Source organism: Paroedura picta, chromosome 2 (assembly GCF_049243985.1).
Source record: "Paroedura picta isolate Pp20150507F chromosome 2, Ppicta_v3.0, whole genome shotgun sequence".
NCBI classification, from domain to species: Eukaryota; Metazoa; Chordata; class Lepidosauria; order Squamata; family Gekkonidae; genus Paroedura; species Paroedura picta.
Genome location: NC_135370.1, coordinates 43987453 through 44012498, shown reverse-complemented (window position 1 = coordinate 44012498; position 25046 = coordinate 43987453). Strand labels below are relative to the sequence as shown.

General features: G+C 41.6%; 1 protein-coding gene across 7 annotated transcripts in view; it reads left to right on the top strand.

The window, feature by feature from the left end:
* The window catches only part of TANC1 (tetratricopeptide repeat, ankyrin repeat and coiled-coil containing 1), a 184259-nt gene that overhangs the window by 77220 nt on the left and 81993 nt on the right, over window positions 1–25046 (top strand). For 5 of the 7 annotated variants that reach the window (XM_077319955.1, XM_077319956.1, XM_077319953.1 and 2 more), the window contains 2 exons: window positions 1327–1527; window positions 22961–23065. In XM_077319955.1, coding sequence (XP_077176070.1) covers window positions 1327–1527; window positions 22961–23065 — 306 coding nt within the window. Of the gene's footprint in view, window positions 1–1326; window positions 1528–10530; window positions 10643–22960; window positions 23066–25046 lie in introns of those variants that run through there. The other 2 variants (XM_077319957.1, XM_077319954.1) reach the window with 2 other exon arrangements.

Here is a 25046-nt window from a genome sequence, read left to right as displayed (position 1 = left end):
ATCTAGATATGTGGAAAGGCTTGTTTCAGGAAAGCCCCTGGCCAGTAGCCAAGCACTGAAAAAATGGGTGCGGTTAATTGTATTTATATAAAAGGAAGTAGACATTCTAGATGAGAATTGCTAATTCGGAAAGAGATTGTCTGCTTCAGTCCCTTTTAACTTGTGTGAACTAGTGCTTGTTTTAAGAATATAGTTGTGTTCCATGCAAACTTAGTAGTACTTTTATAATAACCCTTCATTTTAACATAGCTTAAATCTAGGTTCAGCGGTCTGCATGCATTGCTTGTAAAGCACAGTAACCTCATATTGTGGATGTTATTGTTAGGCCAGGAAATAGTGGGTTGCTTCAGGACTGGTTTATCCATATAGCACATGTAGAACCTGCTACGGGACCCGAGCTTCCAGGGGCCCTGCATTGTGCCTCCCCCCCCCCGCCCCATAGAACAGGGTTGTAGCCTCTCTCCTCCCTCCTTTTCCTTCCCCCTTCCTGAAAGAGGTATCAGAGTTTCACAGGGCCTATAAAACAGCATTCTTCTGCCAGGCTTATGACTGAGACCATGGCAGTCTGAACTTATACAGGCCTCCCTCCTTGTGTTTGGCTCCCCCTTTATTTTTATATCATCTCTAGGTTGGGTAGTCAGCAGAGTGCATTTAGGGATGGTGAGGGGCGGAGGACTGGTTTTTAAATTGTGTTTTATTATAACAGGTAACAGAATATTTCACTTTGAGAAAACGTCTACTTTGGGAGGTGGACTCTATGGCATGATACCCCATTGAAGTCCCTCCTCTCCTTAAACCCCACATTCCTTAGTCTCTTCTCCCCAAATCTCTAGATATTTCCAAATCTGGAGATGTCAGCCCTGGTTGTCACCTATGGTTGTCATCTATGGCAACCTACGTGATTGCCTAGATCCGTGGTTCTCAACCTTCCTAATACTCATATTTATTTATTTTATTTTATTTATTGTGGTGACCATAAAACTATGCAGGTGTTCTTTCACAGAAATTAAACCAAAACTGACCAATGGTGTGAAGATCCATTGTTCATGATTGTATATAAATTGCTTTTTTTCCAAAGGCGCTGCTGGAGCGGCTGGTGGCTGAACACGGGCGCCTGCAGGAGGAATAGCAACAGTGGCGGTGCCCCCCTAGCCAAGCTGCTCACCCTGCCGCGACCCCTGTGAAAGGGTCGTTCGACCCCAAAGGGGTCCCGACCCCCAGGTTGAGAACCACTGGCCTAGATGTACCTAGTGAATGTGCAAAGTGTTGGTTTTTTCCCAATAATTTGCAATTTATTCATATTAAAACTTTTTTTCTTTCTAATAGGTGATTCATGTTCAGAAAGTGCACTACAGATAATTGCTTCATCTGGTCACAGTGCAGACATTCCCGGTGGTGTACAGCCTCTATCTGAAGATGCCTACAGAATGAACTTAACCAAAGGAGTCTCTATGTCTTTGCCATCATCACCTTTGCTGCCTCGTCATGCTTACTTGATGCAGTCTAGAGCAAGCAAAAAGTCTCCAGGTAGTTTTTAAAAACAACTTTCTCCATTTTCGATTTTGAAACAATAACTTTGCACTTAGTTCACGATGTACTTCCCAAACCAGTGGTGTTTGCCAACCAACAGTTTTACTGTCAGTCACATTCTGTCATTTTTGTGGTTCATCTGTTCTCATGCCGATTTTCTCAATGTTGCGGGGCGTGTACTGCAAAGGGATGTGCCTCCTAGGATTTAGCTGGCAATATGCGGGTGATCAGGACATTAACCATTATTGCAACTCTTTGGCTATGTTTAGAAAAATATTTGTTTGGGAAATTAGACACATACCTGATTTAAGTTTTTTTTTTTTTTAAAGATCTCCCTATACTGCTTGCTGGATGAACAAAATCAGGGGCAAAATGAATTCTAGATTTCCTGTGTATGTGTGTGCATTCTCATTCACTCTCAGGATGAGGAGATATCAGCAAAGGAGGGGAAGCAGAAAGGAAAGCCAAAAACAGCTGCTTTGAAAGCCTGAGTTGAAAATGAAAGGAAAAATCAGTTGTGAGTCTTGTGCTGCAAAGCTCTTATGGCAGCCTTTTGCAATTTTTTTACCCTGAAACATTCCTCAGGCTCTGAGACATCCCAGAAGTGGCACAGTTGTGCAGAATATGGCTGGGTAGCATAGCCACACACCTACCTGGGGGCCCTCCCCACTCCCTCCAGGCCCACCATTGGCCATTGGTGGGGGGGGGGAGGTCAACATGACCAAATATGGTTATATCACCTGATAAAATAAAAAATATATTAAAATTAATTAACTCCCACCCCTTCTGGAAACCCTTCCAGGGCCATCAGGAAATCGCAGGATGTCATGAAACCCTGGTTGAGAAAGCCTGTCTTAAGAGCACAGAAAATTCCTTTGACTTACCAGGCAGTTGCCAAGATGATGGTCATCATTGCCTTCGGTAAACTGCTGAGTGCTTTTGTTCCATAGTGTTCATAATATATTCTGAATATCTAGCCTTCAAAATACGCTTTTGCCTTTTGGGCTTCAATATTTCATAAAGCATCTGTCAAAAGCTCACTTAAGTCAACTCTGCCTTGTGCCGCCTGTTGCACAATACCAACTCAAGCATCTTTTTTCGGTAGGTTATATTTTTCATAGCAGTGATATTTTTTTTAAATGACCTTTTCTAAAATGGTTGACGCTTCTTCCCCTAAATGCATCAGCTAGCTTCATCAACCAACCCTTGAAATTATTTCCAGTATACTTTTTTAACAAGCAGAAAAAAAGAATAATCTGTGAGATTTCCAAGAGATTCTTGCTCTTTAGGCTATTCTCATTTTCATTAACGGGCAGGCATAATATAATCCTTATAGAGCATCCAGTGTACATCTGTCTTAAGTGACATTTTATGCTAGCTCTAGATCACAAAGAAGGTTCTCTTCCGTTTTGAAATGTCATAATAGAAGGAGGAAGGAGTCTAAAAATGCAGAATCTTCTTATTCTAGTATGATCTGTGCTCTTAATTGTCTACACAGATATTCTCAGGGAGAAACCAGAATATTTACTCAGTATGAGAATACCGAAATATTGCATCATTACTATTTAGTAGTGACTCTGGTTATACAGGCTAACATCTCAGAACATGGTATATCTAGTTACAGTATTTGCTGGTGTATAAGACTACTTTCCCCCCCTGAAAAACATGCCTCCAAGTTGGGGGGTCGTCCTATATGCCGGGCGCACTTCAGTTAGGATAGACATAGCTGCCCATAGTGGCCCATAGTATTGTAATGTAATGCAACAAACTCTATATTTTGAGTGGAAATGTTGGGGGGTCGTCTTATACGCCCAGTCGTCTTATACGCCGGCAAATACGGTAGTTTTTCATGTATTTTTTGGGCTGCTTAATAACGAGTATTTACCAGGGGCATAATATGACAAAGTTAACTTTTCAGTCCTGTGAAATAAAAAGCATTCATTTACAAAAGAAGTTTGACAGTATCTTTTCCCCATTAAAAAGCATGCTTTAATATATGCATTTTTAATTACTTGTTCTGTGTATAGAACAAATCTTATGGTGGTTGGTTGTGAACTGTGAAAGGTAGTTGGCTTCAGGCATTTGCTATTGGTATTTTGTTTATGAGCGCTGTGTGGTTGGTAATCAGTTAATTGATTCTGCATCTGCGTGTTGCCTGGGTGAGCATCAAGATATGCACATACTTGTTCAGACATAGATTGGTATTTGCAAATGCTCGCTTTATCAAAGAAAAAATATAATAGCAATATAACTGTGGCAGCGTGGGGGGAGAGGAGTGTGAGATTTTGAATGGGGAATCAGAAGATGAACAACAGATGGAAGAGGGACAGGATGTAGAAGATATGTTGAAAGTAGGGAAACAGGAGGAGCAGGAAGGGTGTGTATTTAAAGTTGCCAACCTCTAGGTCAGGGGTAGTCAACCTGTGGTCCTCCAGATGTTCATGGACTACAATTCTCATGAGCCCTTGCCAGTGTTTGCTGGCAGGGGCTCGTGGGAATTGTAGTCCATGAACATCTGGAGGACCACAGGTTGACTACCCCTGTTCTAAGGCAGTGGTTCTCAACCTTCCTAATGCCGTGACCCTTTAATACCATTCCTCATGTTGTGGTGACCCCCAACCATAAAATTATGCAAGTGTTCTTTCACAGTAATCAAACCGAAACTGTTTTTTCCGGGGTTTCTCAGTTTAGTTCTGTCCCACTATGCTGGTCTTACTCTTTTCTGCTGCTCCAGACAGATGAACGCTCTATCTCAATCTACCTCCCACCCCGGGCATGCTGCTTGCTTTGCTGTGACCCCTGTGAAAGAATATTTGACCATCAAAAGTGTCCCGACCCCCAGATGGAGAACCACTGTTCTAGGGTTACAACTGGTCTACATGTGACTGAAATCAGTTCACTGGGAGATAATGGAGGCTTTTGAAGGTAATCTCTATGGCATTATACCCCATTGAGGTTCCTCCCCAAACCCCACCATCCTCCGGTTTCACCCCCAAAATCTCAAGTATTTCCCAGAGTGGAATTGACCACTCTAGGTATGTTGAAATAGAAGAGTAGCAAGATTGGCAAATGGGGAGGGGTAAGAGAAAAAGCAGCAAATACCCTTTTGTTGACTTCTTGACAGATTGGTTAAGAGCAGCGGCTCCTAGTCTGGTGACCCAGGTTTGATTCCCCGCTTCTCCACATGCAGGCAACTAGGTAGATAATGCTGTTCTCACAAAGAAAAAGAAGGAGAGTTGGTTTTTATATGCCGCTTTTCTCTACCAGGTGTCTCAAATCGCCTTACCACCACCTTTCTTTTCTTCTCCCTACAACAGACACCCTGTGAGATTGGTGAGGGTGAGAGAGTCCTGATATTACTGCTCGGTCAGAACAGCTTTATCAGCACTGTTGGAATCAAGCCCGGCTCATCAAATTAGAAGCTGCCGCTCTTAACCACTGTACCAAACTAGTCCTGTCACGGCTCTTTCAGCCCCACCTACCTCACAGGGTATCTGTTGTGGTGAGAGGAAGGGAAGTCGATTGTAAATTGCTTTGAGACTCCTTTGGGTAGTGAAAAGCAAGGCTCAAAAACTAACTCTTCTTAACTCCCCCACAATTCTTAATTCCCCCTGTAGGCACATATTTTGCTTTTTTGGGCTTCTCGGCAGAAGATGGAATATCTTTTTAAAGTATCTCCTGAATTAAGAGTATTAAAGTACATAGAACGAGATTACAGGATCTCATTGTGGTTAAGGGAAAAGTATGGCGTTTTCAAGAAGAATTCAGAACCGTGATGAAATTTGATCCTAGCACCCCTTAGAAACCAATATTAAGAAGAAGAATGTCAATTGTTGAAGGCTTTCATGGCTAGAGTCAACTAGCTGTTGTGGGTTTTTCAGGCTCTGTGGCTCTGGTCTGGTAATTTTGACCGGTAACTGTCTTCAGAGGTAGGACATGGCAAGATGGAAATCTCTTCACCCACTTTGGCATAAAGAGAGAGATTCACATCTTGATGTTTTCTACCTCTGAGGATGCCGGCCATTGTTACTGGCAAAATGTCAGGGACCAAAATTACCACAACAACCGTAATAATTGAATGTGTATATGTATATACATCTGTGTGCGTGAGCTAAATTTGTAGCTCATTGGTAGCTCAGACTGTTCTAATGTGAGAGGAAGTAACTTTTAGTTTTAGTAATTAGAAATTGAGGTTTTTATTAAGAACCCTCCTCTTTTCCATTAATAGTATTGTTAAATTAAAAGAACATTTCCCATTAATTGTACCGTGTACTGCTTTGTCTACAAGACAGAATATGCTTGAAGATACTTTTCATTTAATTGTTCATTCATTTGAATGTATTTTTCTGTTTATTATTGAAAATTTTGTTTTCGTATGAACAGAATTCTCTATGAGTACAAACCAGCCTACATTTTGTGAATATATTTTAAAATCGGGAATCAAAGTGGATTTGAGAATCTTGTTGAAGAGGGAATCCAGATAATGTTAATTGTGTGAAGATGCAACATTTCAGTGTTGTTAAGGCTGATAGGGAAAGAGGATGGAATTCATACTAGAGAGAATTAGGTGAGCTGAAAGTATGTTCTTGATTTCTTCACTGTACTAAAGAGGTCAGTAGCATGACATCTGTACCTGACCTATATAAGAGAAAGAGGGCTCTTACAATACGTGGATAAGCCTTCAGAGAAAATTACAGTATTCTCTTTACAACTTGCTTCTCTTAAAATAGTTTGCAAAATTCCAGGGGATATTGTAAAATATAGGCCATTGGTTCTCTTGGACGACATTGTGTTCGCACTTCCTTTCATCCCACAAGTGTAAGATGAAAAAAATCTTTTGCTTTTATTTGAGTGCTGCTCAATGTTGCAATCAAACAGGATGAGGGAAATCCACCCACATAAGAGACAAAGCATTACAGTTCCTGTTCCTGCAAATAATTCCTCCATCTCAAAGGTTTCCATATGTTAAGTCTTTTAGGAAATTAGGGACTGTTCATGTGCCTGTAGTTAATTTTATAAAGACATACTTACATAGTCCTAGAGACATTGCAGTTTCTGAACCTTGCCAGATTATCTTGCAAAGATCTCTAGAGAACAACATCTGGCATATGGAATTGAATTCTGACTGAATGTTCTTTTATTTATTAACATTTATACCCTGTCTTTCTGCTGCAAAGAATTCGAAGTGGCAGGAGGGGAGGAATTGACCCAAATCTTCTCTCCCTTCTATCAGCTGAAATTTTCCACAGCAAGCCAACCCAAAGTCTTGAAACTAAACTCTGCTACAATCCCATAGTATGGTGGGTAACCCAGACTTTTTGGGATATAAAGCCAGAATTCTTTTGAATTTTGTGGCTAATATTGGTTTGGGGAAGGGATTAGGAATATGGAAGAGAAATGGGAGGAAAGAATAGAACATACAATGAGTAGCTTTCCAAATATATGGTCGTGCTCTGGAAAAAAATCAGCAGAGGAGGGAAAAGGTTACTGGTTCTGCCTGGATCTTTTTCTCCTTGTTGTACTTTGCCTCTTTTTCCTGTTTTCTCTCACCTTGCTTAACTTTGTTTAACCTCACCTTTTCTTCCCCCAGTTTTTTGTGTCCATGGAGAGGCCAGTGAGATGAATGAAATGAGGAGGGGTGGTGGAGGACTGGGACAAAGGATAAAACATGGGAACATAGAATACTTTCACTCACACTGGACACACACATCACAAGAAGGCTGAAATATAATTGTCAATTTATTTAAAGAAAAGAAGGATGTGAACAAATTTAAAACTTGTAAAAGACGAATTCAGCACTTCATCAGACACTATAGAATTATAGGCTGGTGTCAGCATAACTTGAGGTGGGGCAGCTGCCTGGCCTGGGGCTTCTGGTGGGGCCCACTGCCATTAGCCTCTTGCTCACAAGCTTGCCCTTCCACCTACTGATGTACCCTCCCCCCTTCTTTTTGACACTTCACCATGTGCACTCCCTGCCACATGCACCACCCAGTATCATTGGGGAAGGTCATGCAGAGGGGCATGTTTGAGAGCCAGTTTGGTGTAGTGGTTAGGAGTGCGGACTTCTAATCTGGTAAGCCGGATTCGATTCTGCGCTTCCCCACATGCAGCCAGCTGGGTGACCTTGGGCTCGCCACGGCGCTGATGAAGCTTTTCTGACCGAGCAGTAATATCAAGGCTCTCTCAGCCTCACCTCCCTCACAGGGTGTCTGTTGTGGGAAGAGGAAGGGAAGGTGACTATGAGCCACTTTGAGTCTCCTTCAGGTAGAGAAAAGTGGCATATAATAACCAACTCGTTGTCGTCGTTGTCGTTGTCGTTGTCGTCGTCTTCTTCTTCTTCTTCTTCTTCTTCTTCTTCTTCTTCTTCTTCTTCTTCTTCTTCTTCTTCTTCTTCTTCTTCTTCGTCTTCTTCTTCTTCTTCTTCTTCTTCTTCTTCTTCTCCTCAGCGGTGGTGCTTTTGGCACTGATAGCAGCATTTCTCACTTACATGCTGCCTGCTGCCATTGGTGAAAGAGCACCCAGAAGGACTTGTGGCAGAGGAAGGAAGGTGTCAGTGAGGAGGCAAGTGGTGGTAGATAGAAGAGGCCAAGGGCTTCTGGGAGTCTCTGCCCAGCCTTCCCCAAACCTGAAACCACTTTTGGTAGACCTACTCTTGGCCACAAAGATCAGTCCTTTGAGTTTCTTTCTGGTGACTTTAAATCTCTGCAAGAGCAGTGCAGAGACCCGTGGCACCAATGATTTTATTTTCACATGAGATTTTGGAGGAAAGAGCTTCCTTGACTAAAAGTGACAACTTGCTGCAGACTTTTGATTCCTTAAGTAAAGCACGTGAAGCCCAGATGTATTTCCTGGAATAAGGTTTAGTGTTCGGTGGCTGAAATAAGAATCCTAAGCAGGTTTGCTCACAATCCTACTGAGATCCTTATCCTTACTTTTAATAAACTAATAATTTTAGCTTTAATCCAGCCAGACTTTAGTTCTCTTTACTTTCATTTGTATAGAGGATTAAGCAGTTGCTTAAAGTTTGAATTGGATTTGGTTGGAATTTCAAGTGTTAGTTTGGTTTCATCATTTATTTTGGCTTAAAGAAAAGGTCCAGCTATGGGCCTTATGTCAATAATTTCCTTTGAGTTCAGGCTGATTGTTTATTCTGGTTAGTGTGTGTGTGTGTGTGTGTCTTTCCCCATAGTAAATGACTGAAATCAGGATTTGGGGGGCTGTCCTTGTTTTTATTGCCTCTCTTTTGGTGCATCTCCCTCCCTACTTCAGATAAAATGAGCTAAATACTTTTGAAGTTGGAGGACAATGAACGACTTTGAAAAATTCAGAATGGTTGGGCTCCTTAAGTGCTCTGTAATCCTTTAAGACTTTTCATTTGTGAAGATCCTTTTTCCCTCCCTGGAGTTGCATTTTGTTGTTGAAACCCTGAAAGCAGAATAGATGCAATTCTCATTTATATTAATGTGGTGGTGTTTATCTCTGTCCTTGAGAAATGCTTGTGATTAACTTTCAATCTAGCTGATAGAAACGGTGACCTCAGCATTTGAGTTTTACCTATTCCTATAGCTATGAGAAATATTTTAAGTGGGCACTGTGTACCTTCAAATGACACAAGTGAAGGTCTTTCCTTTTGAAAGTAGACATTTCACCATTTCTGGTTTATTAATCTGTTCTTGATTTAGAATGCTTGCCCATTATTGTTCTCGTATACTGTATCTAATTATAGTATTGCTTGCCGTAAAGAGAACAGAACAATTGTCTTTTTAAAGGATGTGGTTTCTGTTTATATGGAGTACATTTTGGTATTGTTTTTATTCTTAGCAGGCCTTGCTATTGCCTTTATTTATGTTCAAATAAAATACTGAAATAGCACCCTCTGCTGGTATATTAAGCTTATTTTTAAATGTACATATCACTTTAGTTTCTCCTATAACCTTTCACGTACACTTCTGCAATGTGAAATGTACAACCAATAAAACAGAACGCTTTCCTGAGCGCTATAAAAACAATTAGGATAACCTTCAGCATTGCTAAGGGGTCAATTTTCACAGAATGCACCCTGCCACCTGAAAGCCAAGAACTGAATGATGTTACGATGTCTACTCATAATCTCTTAGTGCAGATGGTCATTCTTAACCATCTATTCCCACAGCTCTTCTGCATCAGTAATTTTGCTGATCAGTCTTTCTGAACTAGCTAACAACAAGGATAAAGGTGTGGTTTTGTGTATGTGATAGTGATGACCTCAGGTGGCTTATACCGTAATGGAAAATTGACGGACAAAGGAGTATTCCTACTATAAAGGTTTATCTGTTTGACAGCCTCTTGTGCATTAGGAAACCAGCTGGGAGCTGGCTAATAAGAACTTACCTATTAGTTAGCCCCAAATAACACTTCGTAGTTTTTTTTAGCCTCGATTTATCCTTTTGATTATGCAAAGAAATTTAAATGGCTAGAGAAAAAAAACAAGAGGTGGCCTTACCTGTACTTGTCAGAGGAAAGGGCGGGGGGGGGGGCACAGTGAGTTGGATCCTATCAGTTTTTGCTTTGACCTGACCTGAATAGTCTTGTCAGATTTCGGAAGCTAAGCAGGGTGGGAGACCTAATGTGGAGGCAGGCCATGGCAGATCACCCCCAAACATCTCTTGCCTAGCAGCCAGACAAGCTTAAGATCTCCTGATTGATACTATGTACATGCCATATATGATGAATAAATAAATGAGTTTTTACATACTCCCTCCAAATTATGCTGGGAATCATGGAGATGGAGGTTCAGGGAGAAAGGAAATTGGGTGAGATCATCTCTTCTTGCGTCAGTGGAAAAGCTGGTTGGATTCAATCTACTATTTCTTTAATCCCATCTCAGAGATTGCAATATTCCCGGACTGACTGCATTAATGATGTTAGACTTTACTCCAAAGCACCCTTAACAGCAAGTGGAGTTTGAATCAACAAATACAGCATCCCTTTCCCCATGCTTTGGGTGCATGAATATAAGGGTGAAAATACGATTCTTTTTCTTTTTGGTGACTTCTGTTTATCGGGTGAACCATGGATTTTTTTCTTTGGAAGCCAAGCAGCAACTTTAAAAGAGACAAACAAACTCAAGGTAAGGTGTTGGATTTGGGAAAGGAAGTCACAAAATCTGTATAGCTGTACAATTTTTCTGTTTTATTGGTTGTACATTTCACATTGCAGAAGTGTACATGATAGCTATACAATTTTTCTGATTTTGTAAACTGCTTATTTATAGTCCTCCTTTCTTGCTTCAGGGGCTCAGGGCAGATTGCAAACAGTGGTAATGCAGTAAGAAGAATATGAAACTTACTATAAACAATGCAAAATTGGGTTACTAGAACTAGAAAGCAATAGAGCAAAAGGCAGGTAATGATATAATAAGCAACAGTACAATAAACTGTTATTGTACCCTTGTTCTTTATAAGTGCCTTCCTGAACAATTCTATTTTACCAGAAGCTCTTTGTGCATCTCCTATTGTTCTTATAGAGTGAAATTGCATAGACAAAAAAGTTCCCCAGAAAGCAGACTTCCTTTGAAGTAGCTCTCCATTGGATATTTAAGAAACAAGTGGTGGGCTGGTACATGTGTAAAAAGAAAAGAGCTGTGTGTAAAATAATTTTTAATATTGAACTTGAACTGGCCATATTTCAGTGTGCTCCATAATTGCCCCTCAAAAATCCTCAGAAATGTTGTCCTCTGATTTCTTCCATATCTCTAATCCTTTCCCATGATATTCAAGTACTATGATCACAATCCAGTCTCCACATGTGTTTGTTCCTATAGAGGACTGCAGCTTTATTAAATGCAAAGTTGTGTGTCTTACACTTGTGACTTTCACTTGGGTTCCAAACATGTTGTGACAGACTACGTCACACAGCATTTTTCCCTCCATCACAATACAATTTCACAACCACCCTGTTGCACTGGGGTTCCCCCAGGAAATGAAAAATAACAGATTAAGTCATTTGGCACACCACAATAAACCCACCCAAGCCTGGATTGATAACTGAGGTAAACTAACATGATTGTTGTGTTTTTTTAAGGAGTAAATCAAACCAAAATTTTATTTCAGGGAAAATCATGCACAACAAAGTAAATACTTAGAGTTGTGGGATGTTAAGCTTTGCTTCAGGAAAACACTTAGACAGCTTTATAACATATCAACAAAATTTCTCTGAGGCAACTCAGAGTGTACTAGACCCAGCAAACCTCCATCATAGGTGAGAATGAGGAGTGCAAGCAACATTGGAAAGCTGTGATGGAGATAACTGTTTTCACTGAGATCCTATAGAGCAAGGGTAGTCAACCTGCGGTCCTCCAGATGTGCATGGACTAAAATTCCCATGAGCCCCTGCCAGCAGTTTGACTACCCCTGCTGTAGAGGAAGGAATGGAAACTGAGCTTCTGTGAGATCCAATCTGTGATTTCACAACTGAAGCCCTGCCAGGAATAGAAGGAGATAAGAACTAGGACCCCTTGGGCTTCAGAAGAGGCAGGTCAGGGCTCAGAAAATGGACAAGTAGGCAATTTGGGATTAAGCATACTGTCCTGGTTAGTGTAAAGGCTGACAAGGAGAGTCACTAAACAAGGGATTCCGAACCAGGGGGTCTGTGGACTCCCAAGGGGTCCACGAGAGCTCTGGAGGGGTTTCATAGCCTTTCCATTGCTACCTTAATGGACTCAGCCACAAGCTACAGAAACAGCTACTTCCATTGCCCCCCTTCTCCCCTCCCAAGCATGAGTGATGTCTCGCATGGTTTCTGGGAGGAGGCGGAGCCTGCATGCTTACTTCTGCCTTAAATGGCCTCCTGTCTCTCACCCTCTCAGTCCACCTTGAGCCTACCTGTTAATGCAGGTGGTGGTGTCACTTTTGGTGGTATGTACCTTCCAGGGAGTGTGGCAGGATGGCCAGTTGACATCACTTCCGGGGATCCTCGAAGCCTGAAAAATTATTTCAGAGGCTCCTCAGATCAACCAAAATAAGACTGTCATGCATAAATCAGGATTAGTGGCCATTGTAAATGTATTCGGGTTCAAGTTTTTATTGTGATAGTAAGCTGCCTCCTCTGCATGCATTCTTGGAGTCAAATTGAGCAAAATGATGGTAGATCTATGATTGAATTTCCAACTAGTAAATATTAGCTTTCCCTCCATAACCTTTTAACCTTTTTTCTCAGGGCCTTCTCTTTAATCTCAAATGTTTCCCTGGAGCTGCAGTTTGTACTGCTAGGGGAGCCATATAAATTATACACATTTTTCATCCAGATGCTGGGCTGGTATGTTTGAGGTCTGGAAAATGGCATGGATTAAACGAGTTTTGACCCAGCTTGCATTTGTCATTCTTGCATGGGATCAAATTACAGATCTCACAGCTCTGCCTAGTTTGCCCCCGAAAAAGAGCACACTGAATTTTGTGAGGGGTCATACAAATGTCCAGTGGTGTTGTAACATGTTAATGAGAAGTTTGGTATTTAGGTTCATCATTATCATAGCACTAGCAAGAAAGCCCATTGCAACCAGGAATGCAATGGGTGTTAGGACCCAGGGGACACCAGCAGGTGCAGATCTCTCTCTCTCTCTCTCTCTCTCTCTCTCTCTCTCTCTCTCTCTCTCTCTCTCTCTGTCTCTCTGTCTCTCTCTCTCTCTCTCTGTCTCTCTCTCTCTCTGTCTGTCTCTCTCTGTCTCTCTCTCTCTCTCTCTCTCTCTCTCTCTCTCTCTTGCCATAGCAGGTAATCAGGGCTCATTAGCAGGGCTCTCTGTGTCTCTCTCACACACTGTGGCTCCTGCAGTGTCTGAGAATAAAGTAGCCAGCGTCCAGGGAAGGAGGGTGGGAGCTGTAGGTGCACAGCCAATCAGCACTGCTGGCTGCACCCTGATTGGCCCTATTCCAACTCTGACAGCCAGGACACTCTCCACCCCCAGGGCTGTTTCACAAATATTAAGAGGAACAATGGATAAGGATAATTGAATGAGGGAGAATTGTCAGAGGTTTTTCTCTAAAACATGAAATTCTACACATTGATACTGAACATATTGATTAGGTCATGCCTATGCTTGTGCAGGTAGGGCTATGTAAATTTGTGTGGCTTCCTGTGGGAGTGAATGTTAGCTGACCTTCCAGTTTGGATAACCCTACTGCTAGAGCCCTGCTGTTAGCCAACTTGGCTAGCCTAGCTTTTAGAAAGTATTAGAAAATAGAAGCTAGAGAGAATAAAAACCAAGGAATCCAGCATTTAAAACCTTAGGACTTTTATGGAGTCCCATTTACCAAAAAGAAACAACAACAAAACTCTTCATAGGAAGCCAGGAAGAGGATTACTTCATGGAGAGAGAAAAAAGAACAACTTTTGGGAGCTCCAGCAGTGGCCGCAAAGAAGATCACTCCAGTTAAGAAGCTGAAGCAAAAAAATCCCGTCTCCCCTTTCAGATGCCTTGGTAGGTGGTAGAGGGGAAGCATTGCAGGCAGTAAACCTGGAAACTATGTAGGAGCAGCCCAAGGTTTCCCCTGACAGTTGGGCCTTGGAAGCCCTGGAGAGAGCAGCAGAATGTGACGCAAAGAGAAGGGAGCAGCTCAAAGCCCCAGGCTGGAACTTTCTCAGTGTATGGATCTCAGAGGCCCCAGTGAGAAGAAACCAGAGAGAGAACTTGGCACAAGCTGAACATGCACAGAGTACTGCACATTTGCTTGGATAGAACCATGGCCTTCAGATGCTCTCTTTGTGTCACAAAACAATCAAACCTGAGTAGAAAAATATCATTGCCTTCTGAATGAAACAATGCATTGCCAAACTTACGGAGCATAAGGAAGACCACCATCCATTAAGATCACAGCACACTTCACCAGCGCTGTGATGAAAATGGAACCCTTTTCAACAAGAGCCTCAGTAGAAGAGATTTGCAAAGCAGCATTATGAACATCATTTGCAACATTCATCAAACACAAACACATCGACTAGCCGGCTTCTGTGGAAGCAGCCTTCCGCAGAGTACTACAGCAGGTGATCAAGACATGACGGGGAGAAGTAGAACCCACCCCCCACCCAGAAGATCAGCTTCTCTCCACTGAAGGAGAATGAAACATTGGACTTACCTGAAGGTTTTTTCTCTTCAGTGTGGCTAAGTTATCCACTTTCCTCTTGGACACGGACAAGAAAGAGGTGTGGCACGACACTGTACCAGGACACATACAGACCATTTCATGCCAGACTGCAGGCTGGAGTTTTAGTTGTGGCAAGTTGCCCCACCTTTTCCTGAACCCACATGAGGGAGCATTTGGCCCAGTGTGCCTCATCCGCCCCCAATTTGTGCTCCTGCACGGGAGCTGGGGCAGTGAAGTTCCCAGTGCATAAACGGGTCATAGAGACACAGCAGTGCTTGAAAATGGCTGAAGGATCAGCTGATGATCACTCCCATAATAAGCTATGTAAATTTGCATAGCCCTACCTGAGCAAGCAGAGGCATGACCTAACCAAGTTAGATGACTTTGCCCCATTGAAGAGAAGAAACCTTCAGGTAAGTCCAGTGTTTCGCTTGTAGGCCCTTTTCTAGATAATTTACCATTGATAGGTTTTCACCTATATTCAATTTCTCTTTTGTTCTGGTTGTTTTGGTTGGCAGGCTAATAGACTTCAACAGTTTTCAGTTCCAGTTGCAATATTGACCATGTTTGTAAGAAATGGTAACATTTATATTACTTCATTTCTCAAGTTGCATTTCATGTTCTTAATATAAAGGAAGTGTAGTAAGAAATTAAAGTGCCCCCCCCCAGATTTCATTAAAAAACACACACTATAAAAGCCCACCTCTACCTCTCTATACTTGCCACATGCTTGTCATTGCAGTACCAGACAAGCAGCAGAAAACCAGGTTTATTGAGTTCCTATTGAACTTCCATATATAAATGATTGCTTGTCCATGTTTGGTACAATGAGTAATAAGATATGCAATAGCTTGGGATTTGTACTGTACTGTGACGTATAGTATGAAAGGCACTTGCATTCTTGTGTTGGATTCCAAAATTAATGACATGCTTAGATAATAATATACCAATCCATGATCAAGGATTAATAGTTTTTCTTTATGCAGCTTCTAAAAATATGCAGATCAAGGTAGACTGGTACTAGCAATAATGAGTAGTGGATGTTAAATTGGGAGGGGGGTTTCTCCCCTATATAATGAAGAAAGGCTTGCCATCTTTAGATTAGTTAGTGTTTAGCATAAGACAGGAGGGAGGGCTTGCATTTTTAATAATAAATTTACTAGCTGTCTGGTTGGCTAATAGATTAAAAACTGTTTTACTTTACACCTTGGGAGTAACATTTGAGTTCCGGAGCAGAAAAGTGCTACCATAAAATCTCCATGTACTTTTAAGAAAAAAAAATGTTTAATAACTCAAAGACAAGAATGTAAGAACACAGTGTTCAGTATAATATGAATTCAGAGTACAGGAGGATTATGGATTATTTAATTTTTAAATCCTCTTTGGTTAATTCCAGCTTGTCTTTCATGTTGTATGTGTAGGAGTTTTTGGGTGGGGGTGAGTGTACTATGAATATTAAATACTTCTAATAGAATTCTAGAGTGGTAGGAGTTAAAGGACAGTGAATCTCAATACAGTTCAGTTTACCCATATGATGTAGTCTCTAATCTGGAGTTTGATCCCCTACTCCTCCACTTGCAGCCAGCTGGGTGACCTTGGGGCCAGTTACAGATCTCAGTGATCTCTGAGCCTGACCTACCTCATAGAGCAGTGTTTTTCAACCTTTTGACCATGGAGGACTTCTGAAGTATGTCAGGCTTTGAGGACCCCCGGAAGTGATGGCAGCTGACCACACTCCCGGAAATCATGTGTCACCGGAAGTGACATCATTTGACTTTCACACATTGCAAACCTGGTTCTCTGCCTTCTTCCTTGCCATCAAGGCATGCAGCAGGAGAAGAAGCAGGGGGAAGGGCTATGGGCTATTAAGAGCCTGCCTCCCCTCCCTCCCCCCGCCATCTTCCCCACACAAACCCTGGATCCCTTTCTTTTCCAAAGCTCATAGTTTTAGGCAGAAAAACAGAGCCTTCCAATAGTGGTGCAGGAAACGAACATTCTCCAACGAGCATAAATACTAAGAAGCAGGCTTGACGAGGACTGTGGGCCAGGGAGAAACAGTAGGCAGTTTAAGTTGGGAATAAGTATGCAAGCTCCACGTCCTCCCAGCCAGGAAGACCATCAGTGGACTAAACCAGGGGTATAAAAAAACAACTCTTTTTCTGCTACCAAAATAAATCCTAAAAGTTAAGGAGGGACAACTCCTCTTCTGCAACTGAACAAGTAAGAAGTTATGACTGATACCCCACCCCTTAGTGGACAAAGTCTTTTTTGTGGTATTTTGTTCTGTTTTTGTACACTAATCTCCTTTTTAAGTGTGCCTTTTGAGCGATTTATGGTTATATATATTTGTAAATCTGACACACATTTCCCCAATATGGTTGCCATTAAGCATAACCAAAAACCAACTGTAAAGATCATTTTATGGGGAGTGCAACTAGCTCTCTCGTTCTGATAGTCACTGATGATTAAAGGAGAAATGTGGGACTTCCAAGAGTCAGATTGAGGGACGGGAGGGTGGGCTTTCTCATTCCAGTGGAATACAACTGTCGTATCGGCTAGGATTCCCACTAAACCCCGTTGCAGTGATATAATATGACCCAACCTGGGAGAATGAGCTCCCCATCGAAGTCAAGGCCCTATCAGAACTCAAACAGTTCCTTAGGGCCTCCAACAATGGGGACTTTCCCACAATTGGTCCCTCTACCAGGCAACCTGACATCCAGTTGTCCCTGATGGTTGCTGTTACCCCTTAAATTGTTCCAAATTACCTATATGTTGTGCTGTTAACCGTTTATAGCTTTCCTGTCCATACCGTTCAATGTATTTTCCCCACTCCCTCACTGGTTATGTGTACATCGCCCCAAGATATCACAGTGCAGGATGGTATATAAATTACACGAATAAATAATAAATAAAAGTAAATAATGAAAAGCAACACAGGCTAGTACATTTACATCAGCGTCTCACTACTTTTATATTGACAATAAACTATGCTGGTAGGACACTTGCAGCATAAGGAGAGCATTTGAACTGTACTGAGGTATGGTGGGAGAGACATTGCATTTAGCCTAAATCCTGCAATAGTGTAATTACATTTGGGAGAGGCCAAGGCCTAGTGGTAGAACAACTGCTTTGCATACAGAAGGTTCTGTGTCCAGTCCTTGGAATCTCCACTTTAAAAGGACCAAATAAGAGGTGTTATGAAAGACCTCTACCTGGGACCCTGGAACACCCCTGCTAGCTCAGGGGTAGACAAACTGTGGTCCTCCAGATGTCCATGGACTACAGTTCCCATGAGACCCTGCCAGCAAACACTGGAGGGCCACAGGTTGACTACCCCTGTAGTAGTCTTTTCCAGTATAAGACAGCTTAATGTGTTCACGTGTGACTTCTGTGAAAAAGGGGACATGTAAAGAACAAAATAACAAAATACTATTTGAGTCAATAGAAAGCCTGAACATGCTCCTCCTCCCCACCTCTACCCCCCATTGAAGGGCAGGACTCCAGTTATTTCTACTGCCAAAGAGTAATAATTAAAAGCTTCAATTATTCTGCTGTCTATGTTCTTATGACGGTTAGCAGACACAGCTCCTCTCTGTTTTGGTACTCATCTCAGATGTCTGCACTGATAGGGAACAAAGCAAGTTATTAAAATGCAAATCTATCAGAATGTAATGTTGCACAGCACCCCTCCAGTTTTAATCTTTGCAGTAGAGATCCTGGAGCATGGTTGTGGTTGGAGGAAGCTGGAGATGGCAAATAGATTTCTTCCTTGTCCCAGGGGTTGTGTAGTTAGGGATTTCTCTGTGGTATGTAAGGCTTTAATCTTTGTCCTTGTTCCCCTCGTTTTCCAGTCTAAAATTATTTATTTAGACACCTCTCTGGAGAACCGTGCACAAAGTGGCTTAAAAATAATGAAAACCTAAAACAACACAAGTCATTAACCATTAAAAACCCATCCAGAGCTTTAAAGCCACGTATAATATTGTGAAGTTTAAAACAAATCTCATAAAGCAGTTCAGGCTAGAAGCGAGACTGTATAGAAAGATGAACCCCTTAATTAAAATCTTAGGTTAAAATAAATGCTTTAGCCTGGTGCCTACATAGCAGCCCAACAAGCCTCAAGTTGGAGGGCATTGTTCAAGCAAGAGGCCACCACTGAAAAATCCCTGCCTTTTCTTAGGTTGGACGCAGTAGCCAGGGCTTGCAACTGGAGTGCTTAACAAGATAGGCGAAAACAATCCTTATTGTTGCCATAAGACCATATCCAAGAGGATATACATGTGTATCTTCTAGAGTGAGACTTCAATCTATGAATCCTATTTGTCATTGTTTTGTTTAGATGTGTGCAGTTCTGTTCTGGTTTGGTTTGGTTTTTTTAAAATTCAGGTATATTGAAACACCTCCCCCCCCCAAAATAAAAGTATGTATGTATGTATGTATGTATGTATGTATGTATGTATGTATGTATGTATGTATGTATGTATGTATGTATGTATGTATGTATGTATGTATGTATGTATGTATGGGGTTTCCCAGAAATCCCAGATCCCAATACTGGTGTGGTAATTGTATTCTGGATTTTTTTTGGAAAATCCAAAATTTGGGGAGTTAAACAGACTGAGAAGAAAAAAAAATGCATCTAGAAGCTGTGCCAGCAGGGCCAGCCCATAGTTGGGTTTATGCTGCAAAAGAAGCCAACACCAAGCTCTCAGCTCCTGCTGCTGCAGCTGATCCTCAGCTAATCCTCTCTTGCAGCTCAGTTTAAACTGAGTTCTAAGAGGAGCCAGTCCCAGCCAAGGCAGCCCAGAGCTCTCAGATTCCACTGCCCCAACCAATCCTGAAATCAGGCCAGAATCAGCTGTGCTCGGGGGAAGCAGACTATTCCCTGTGGGCACAGTTTCTGCTGTGCAGTTTTTTCTCCTTCTTGGGTCTGTTTGACCCCCCCCCCCCAAGAATTCAGGTTTTCTGAAAAATCCCAGATTCAAATATTACACCAGTATTGTGATTCGGGGTTTTTTGAAACCCCAAGATTTTTTCAGTTCAATATCCCTGAATCAAAAACAAACAAACACACACAAAAAAACAGAATATAATGTTGTTGTTATTGTTGTCAGCCATCCAGTCGTGCACAACTCTTGGTGATCCCATGGCACAGTTGTCACCCCGATCCCGCACTGTCTCCCTCAGCCTTGCAGTGTCCTGGTCAATGTCTACCCTGAGCGCGTCCAGCCATCGCACCCTTTGTCAACCTGGCTTCTTTTTGCCATTGACAAATCCTAGCATAATTGCTTTCTCTATTGAATTGGATTGCATGATATGGCCAAAGTAAGTGAGCTGGAGTTTCGTGATTTTGCCTAGCAATGATACCTCAGGCTTTATGCGTTGTAGTATTTCCTTGTTTGCAACTTTTGCTGTCCATTGAGCCCTCAGAAGCCTTCTCCAACACTAGAGTTCAAATGAATCAGTTCTTCTCTTATCCGATTTTTTCATTGTCCAACTTTCACAGCCATAAGTGGCTTTTGGAAATATACTAGATCTAACCAATCTAACGTTTAGTAGTCAGGCTTATGTCCTTGCTTTTCCATGTTTGCTTCTAACTCATCATTGCTGAGCAATCCAGAGCAATTTGACCTTGCATTTCCATATTGCAATCGCCACTCACATCTATTTGTGATCCAAGAAAAATGAATTCTTGAATGCATTCAATCTCTTCACCGTCAGTTGTTATTGTGACATGTCTGATTTTTGCAATGGTCATTATTTGTGTCTTTCTAATGTTTAAGAAAAGGCAACATTTCTTGCTTACTTCATTGACCTCTGTAATCAACTGTTCTAGGCTTTCCTTTGTTTCTGACCAGAGGGTGGTCATCAGCTTACCAAAGATTATTTGTATTCCTTCATGCAATCTTAATTCCAGTGTTTTATTCTTTGAGTTCAATCTCTCTCATCATGATCTCAGCATACAAGTTAAACAGGAACGGGGGAATGAATACAGCCTTGGCACACTCCTTTCTCTGTTTTGAACCAGTCTGTCACCAAATGGTGTAAATACATTGGCTTCTTGGTTTGCGTAGTGCGACTGTAACAGTTTGATCTAATGCACCTGGCAACCCCAAATTTTTCAGGGCTTCCCAAAATTTCTTGTGATCCACACAATCAAAAGCTGTTGTTTGTAGTCAATAAAGCAAATGTAGACATCCTTCTGAAATTCCGGTGACTTTTCCAAAATTCAACTCAGGTTTGCTATGCGATCACGAGTGATTACACCCCCATCGAAAGCCAGTTTGAACATCTGGTAATTCTCTTTCAATGGTTGTTGCTATGCGTTGTATGATTTTGAGCAGGAGCTTACTAGCATGAGAAATAAGGGCTATTGTATGGTAATTGAAACAGTTTTTTGATTTACTCTTTTTTGGTAGTGGGAGGAACACAGATCATTTTCAATCCTCTGGCCAGTTATTAGTTGAATAGAATTACACTCCCCCTCGACAAAACAATGAAGAAACAAGCTGCAAGAGGAGCCATTCCCAACGGAAGTGGTGTGGAGGTCACTGCCCCAGGTGATCCTGTCTTGCAATTCAGTTTAAACCAATTTGCAACATGAGCCAGCCCAAGCTGAGGCTGACTTTTCTTGTAACCAGGTTTAAACTGGGCTGCAGGAGAAGCCAGCCAGCCCCAAGCTCATCCACCGGGGGCTATTCTCTGCAGCTTCTTTAAAGTTTAAAGGGCACGTCGAAGCCCGACAAACAGCTGAGAGGCAGGAGCAAAGTTTTCTGATCTACTGGCAATTCCCAGATATATCAGGGATTTTCTCGGGATTTGTTTTCAATTTACTTGAGAAAACCTGGATACATTTGGGATGCCGGAATATTGGTATTTTTAGGATTTATTTTCTGAATGCACACCCCTAACTTTGTTCTTTTCAACTTGGCAACTGTGGAGATCATAAAATCTAAGAATGTATTATTGTAGTACACATCTTTGTTCTTCTGTCTCTCATCCATTTCCCTCGCAAAATACTTGTTCCGACGCTATAGGCATCATTTAAAAATCTCATTAGTTGTCTCAAGCGATTGATTCACCTGGATTATGAAAGCCTTTTCTCTGGGTACTTTTATCTATACGGACTCAGCTTGCAAACCTTCTAAGTGCTGGGCATATGAAATCATGTTTAGTGAGGCTTTGCAAGGTGTGCTTATGCGTCACGTGAAAATTAGTTGAACTGTGTTCTGTGGTGACCTTGTGATGACCCTGTTGCCTTTGCATGTTGATTGGTGCCTTCCCATATAGGTGCTGGGAGTACCAGGTTTTGGTAGCACAGAAGGTTAGGACAGTTAGCACCACTGGCCTAATAAGGCAGTATGATTGACTTGTTCACATAAAACAGTTTCCATTCTGTTTGACGTTTCTCTCTCAAGGACCCTTAGATGGCACTGTTGGTCTCATTGTGGTGTTATTGCAGTCACGACAAGTTCTGTTATGCATTTGATAATTCCTGTGATTGTTGCTGCCTTCTGTAGTGCATGCTAACACAAATAATTTAAATATGTTGAATGAAACTAGCAAATTAGGCCGTGATTTGTGTACATTAGATGAAACATCTACCATCCTCATCATACACCCACAGTGATTGAAAGAGATTATTATAAAATAGAGAAACGTTTTTATTTAATTGGCAAAGATGCTAAGAAGAGGAGGAAATGAGAACAAAAATGTATAGAGAAAACCTCCAGAACATCTTTCTCTTCTTCCCCTACATCATGTTGTGTATCAGTTGCTCGGGCATATATATACAATAATATCAAACAGCCAGGACTGAAGTATTTAGAGTGTTAAACATTTCAAGCTGTGTCTCCGCTATAATCCTTGCCCTCTCGGCTTCAAAGATTATGTTAGTAAACAGGGTTATCTCCAAACTGAGGAGGAAAACAGAAAGTTCTGCCTAGAGAGGCCACCTCAGAGCTGTGTGGCTTTTGAACATGTCAAAGTTTCCCTCTCTGCATATGCCAGAGGCTGCTTCAAGAACATCGCAGCAAGCAAACTGCTTTTGTTCTGCCTCAGAGTTTACATTCCAAAAAGTGAGCCTGACTAGACCTTTCTCTTACTGCCTTTCCTCCCGCTCCCCCCCCCCTTCCACTCCCCGACAACAGATTGCAAGAGTAGAAGTACGAGAGAGTTTGGTGTCTTTACAGTAGCACTCATAGTGGTGTACTGTCTGCATCAAGTCGTGTGTGTTCGGGTCCTCTGTGTATATTCTGAAACTTGCTTTCCACCTGGAAAAATATTAGAGATTTTTCCCATTTCAGGTCCAGTCAGGAAGCCCAAGTATGTGGAAAGTCCCCGGGTGCCCGGGGATACAATCGTCGTACCGGTGAGGAAAGTGTCAGAGCCGGCAGAACACAGTCAGAATGGTAAGTGTGTGTGTTTGTGTGTGTGTGTATGTGTGTGTGTTTTGGAGTGTTTCCATTGGATGTCTGACTAGGAAGGGAAGCAGCTATTAAAAACACTGTGAATGGAGCACTTTTCAAGAGAGTGGTCGTGCGGATTCTATGATACAGATTGTTATGTGCTGCGTCTGGCAGTCTGCAATTTCAGGACAGTGTATATGTGCACAGCGAGCGGAATTAAGTGTCAGAGCGGCACTTTTAGTGTGAGGGGCCTGTTGGATTTAGTTTGTGAGCTTGCTTTCGGGTTTTCTCAAGTGAGTGTGTTGTTGTTTTTGCCTTGTTACATTTCTGGTCTTGCCATTGCAGGGTTTTTTCTTTTTTTTTTAAGCCTGCTAAATGAGACAGCAATAACAATAGATGTCTGTGTTTGCCAAAGCTGGTAACAGCCTCGACCCTGGAGTTAATTGGTATTCTTAAAAAGTTCCAAGATCATTAAATTTGACTACCGCATAAAGTGCAGCTTCAGTGAATGTGTGTGCAAAATAACAGTCCAGTTGCTCTGTAAGTATTTTTTACGGCAATTAGGATTTTCATATTCACTGGGAGATAGATAGATAGATAGATAGATAGATAGATAGATAGATAGATAGATAGATAGATAGATAGATAGATAGATAGATAGATAGATAGATAGATAGATAGATAGATAGATAGATAGATAGATAGATAGATCATATTCAGTCTAATTGACATGAACAAAATAATCATATTACTTCAAGCTAAATTGGATGTTTCCTAGTTTTCTTGTGTTCTGAATATAAGGCCAGATGGCAGACATTTGCTAGAAGTACAAACTTCTTGTCTACCATCCTTTCTTAGTTTCTTGTTACAGGGAAAAGTATGGCCCTGCTTCTGTGTCAGTCCAATGTGCGCAACCTAAATTTTGTTATCTGATCTGTTATTTTTTAATGAAACTTAGAAGCCAAAGAAGCTACTCTGTTCCCTTTACATCCTGATTTGCACAGCAGTAGTTTAAATGTGTTGCCTTTTAAAGTCTTAAGTAGTTTCAAGTTAACGCATTTGGTATCTTGAGAGGTAAGTTTATCCATACATGGGTTAATAGTCATTTTTTCTTTTCTGCTGTTGAACTGTGAACTGTTTTTACTTGAAACTTGGAAAGGGATAGTTACACGTAATAGTTGTGTAGGGGATGCTCTACTCTCCCATCACTTCTCATGCCTCACTGATTAGTGACTCTCCTTTTAGCAAAGTGAATCTAGGGTTTCTAAGCCAGAGAGGTTACTACAGACCATCTCTGAAAGGCCAGAATCATCAATAACAGTTCCCTAGGTTGGGCAGTTCAAGAGTCTGCACTTCTTTCTCCCATTTGGGAGCAAATTTTGTTGCTCCTTGGCTACGGCAAGCCTGACACACGATACAGTTTAATAATTAAAACAACAACACTAGAGAGATGGCAGAGCAGTAGGATTATGTAACCTTTTCACCACTTTGTGGCTGATTAATATTAAGAAGAATGAAGTGGAAGTATTTCTCACCAGTGAGAAAGAAATAGCTCTCAAAATGTGGGGCTCTTTTAAAATTAGGGAGGTGTCTTTGCATTTATACTTATTCAGCAGTAAGTGACATTATCACATGGTGGGGCGCAGTGCACGGTGGTGGATCGGGCAAACATAAGATGGTGGAACCCTTACAATGCCAGGCAGGAAACTGTCATGAATTTCCTGGTTGTGCTAAGTCAAGTAATGGAATCCGGGTTTACATTGTGCTATTTTTGTATCCTACTTTCTCCCCCAGTGAGGACTCAAAGCAACTTACAGTGCAAAACACACACACAAAACCAAAAACAAACAGGAGAACACTTCTGGATAAACAACAGGTCTAGGCTAAGACCAAAGGAAAAGGCCCTTGTAAGGCCAGAAAGGCGGAGTATAAATTTTGAAAATAAATTGGGTTCATGCTCAACAACTTGTGCCTCTGCTGCATC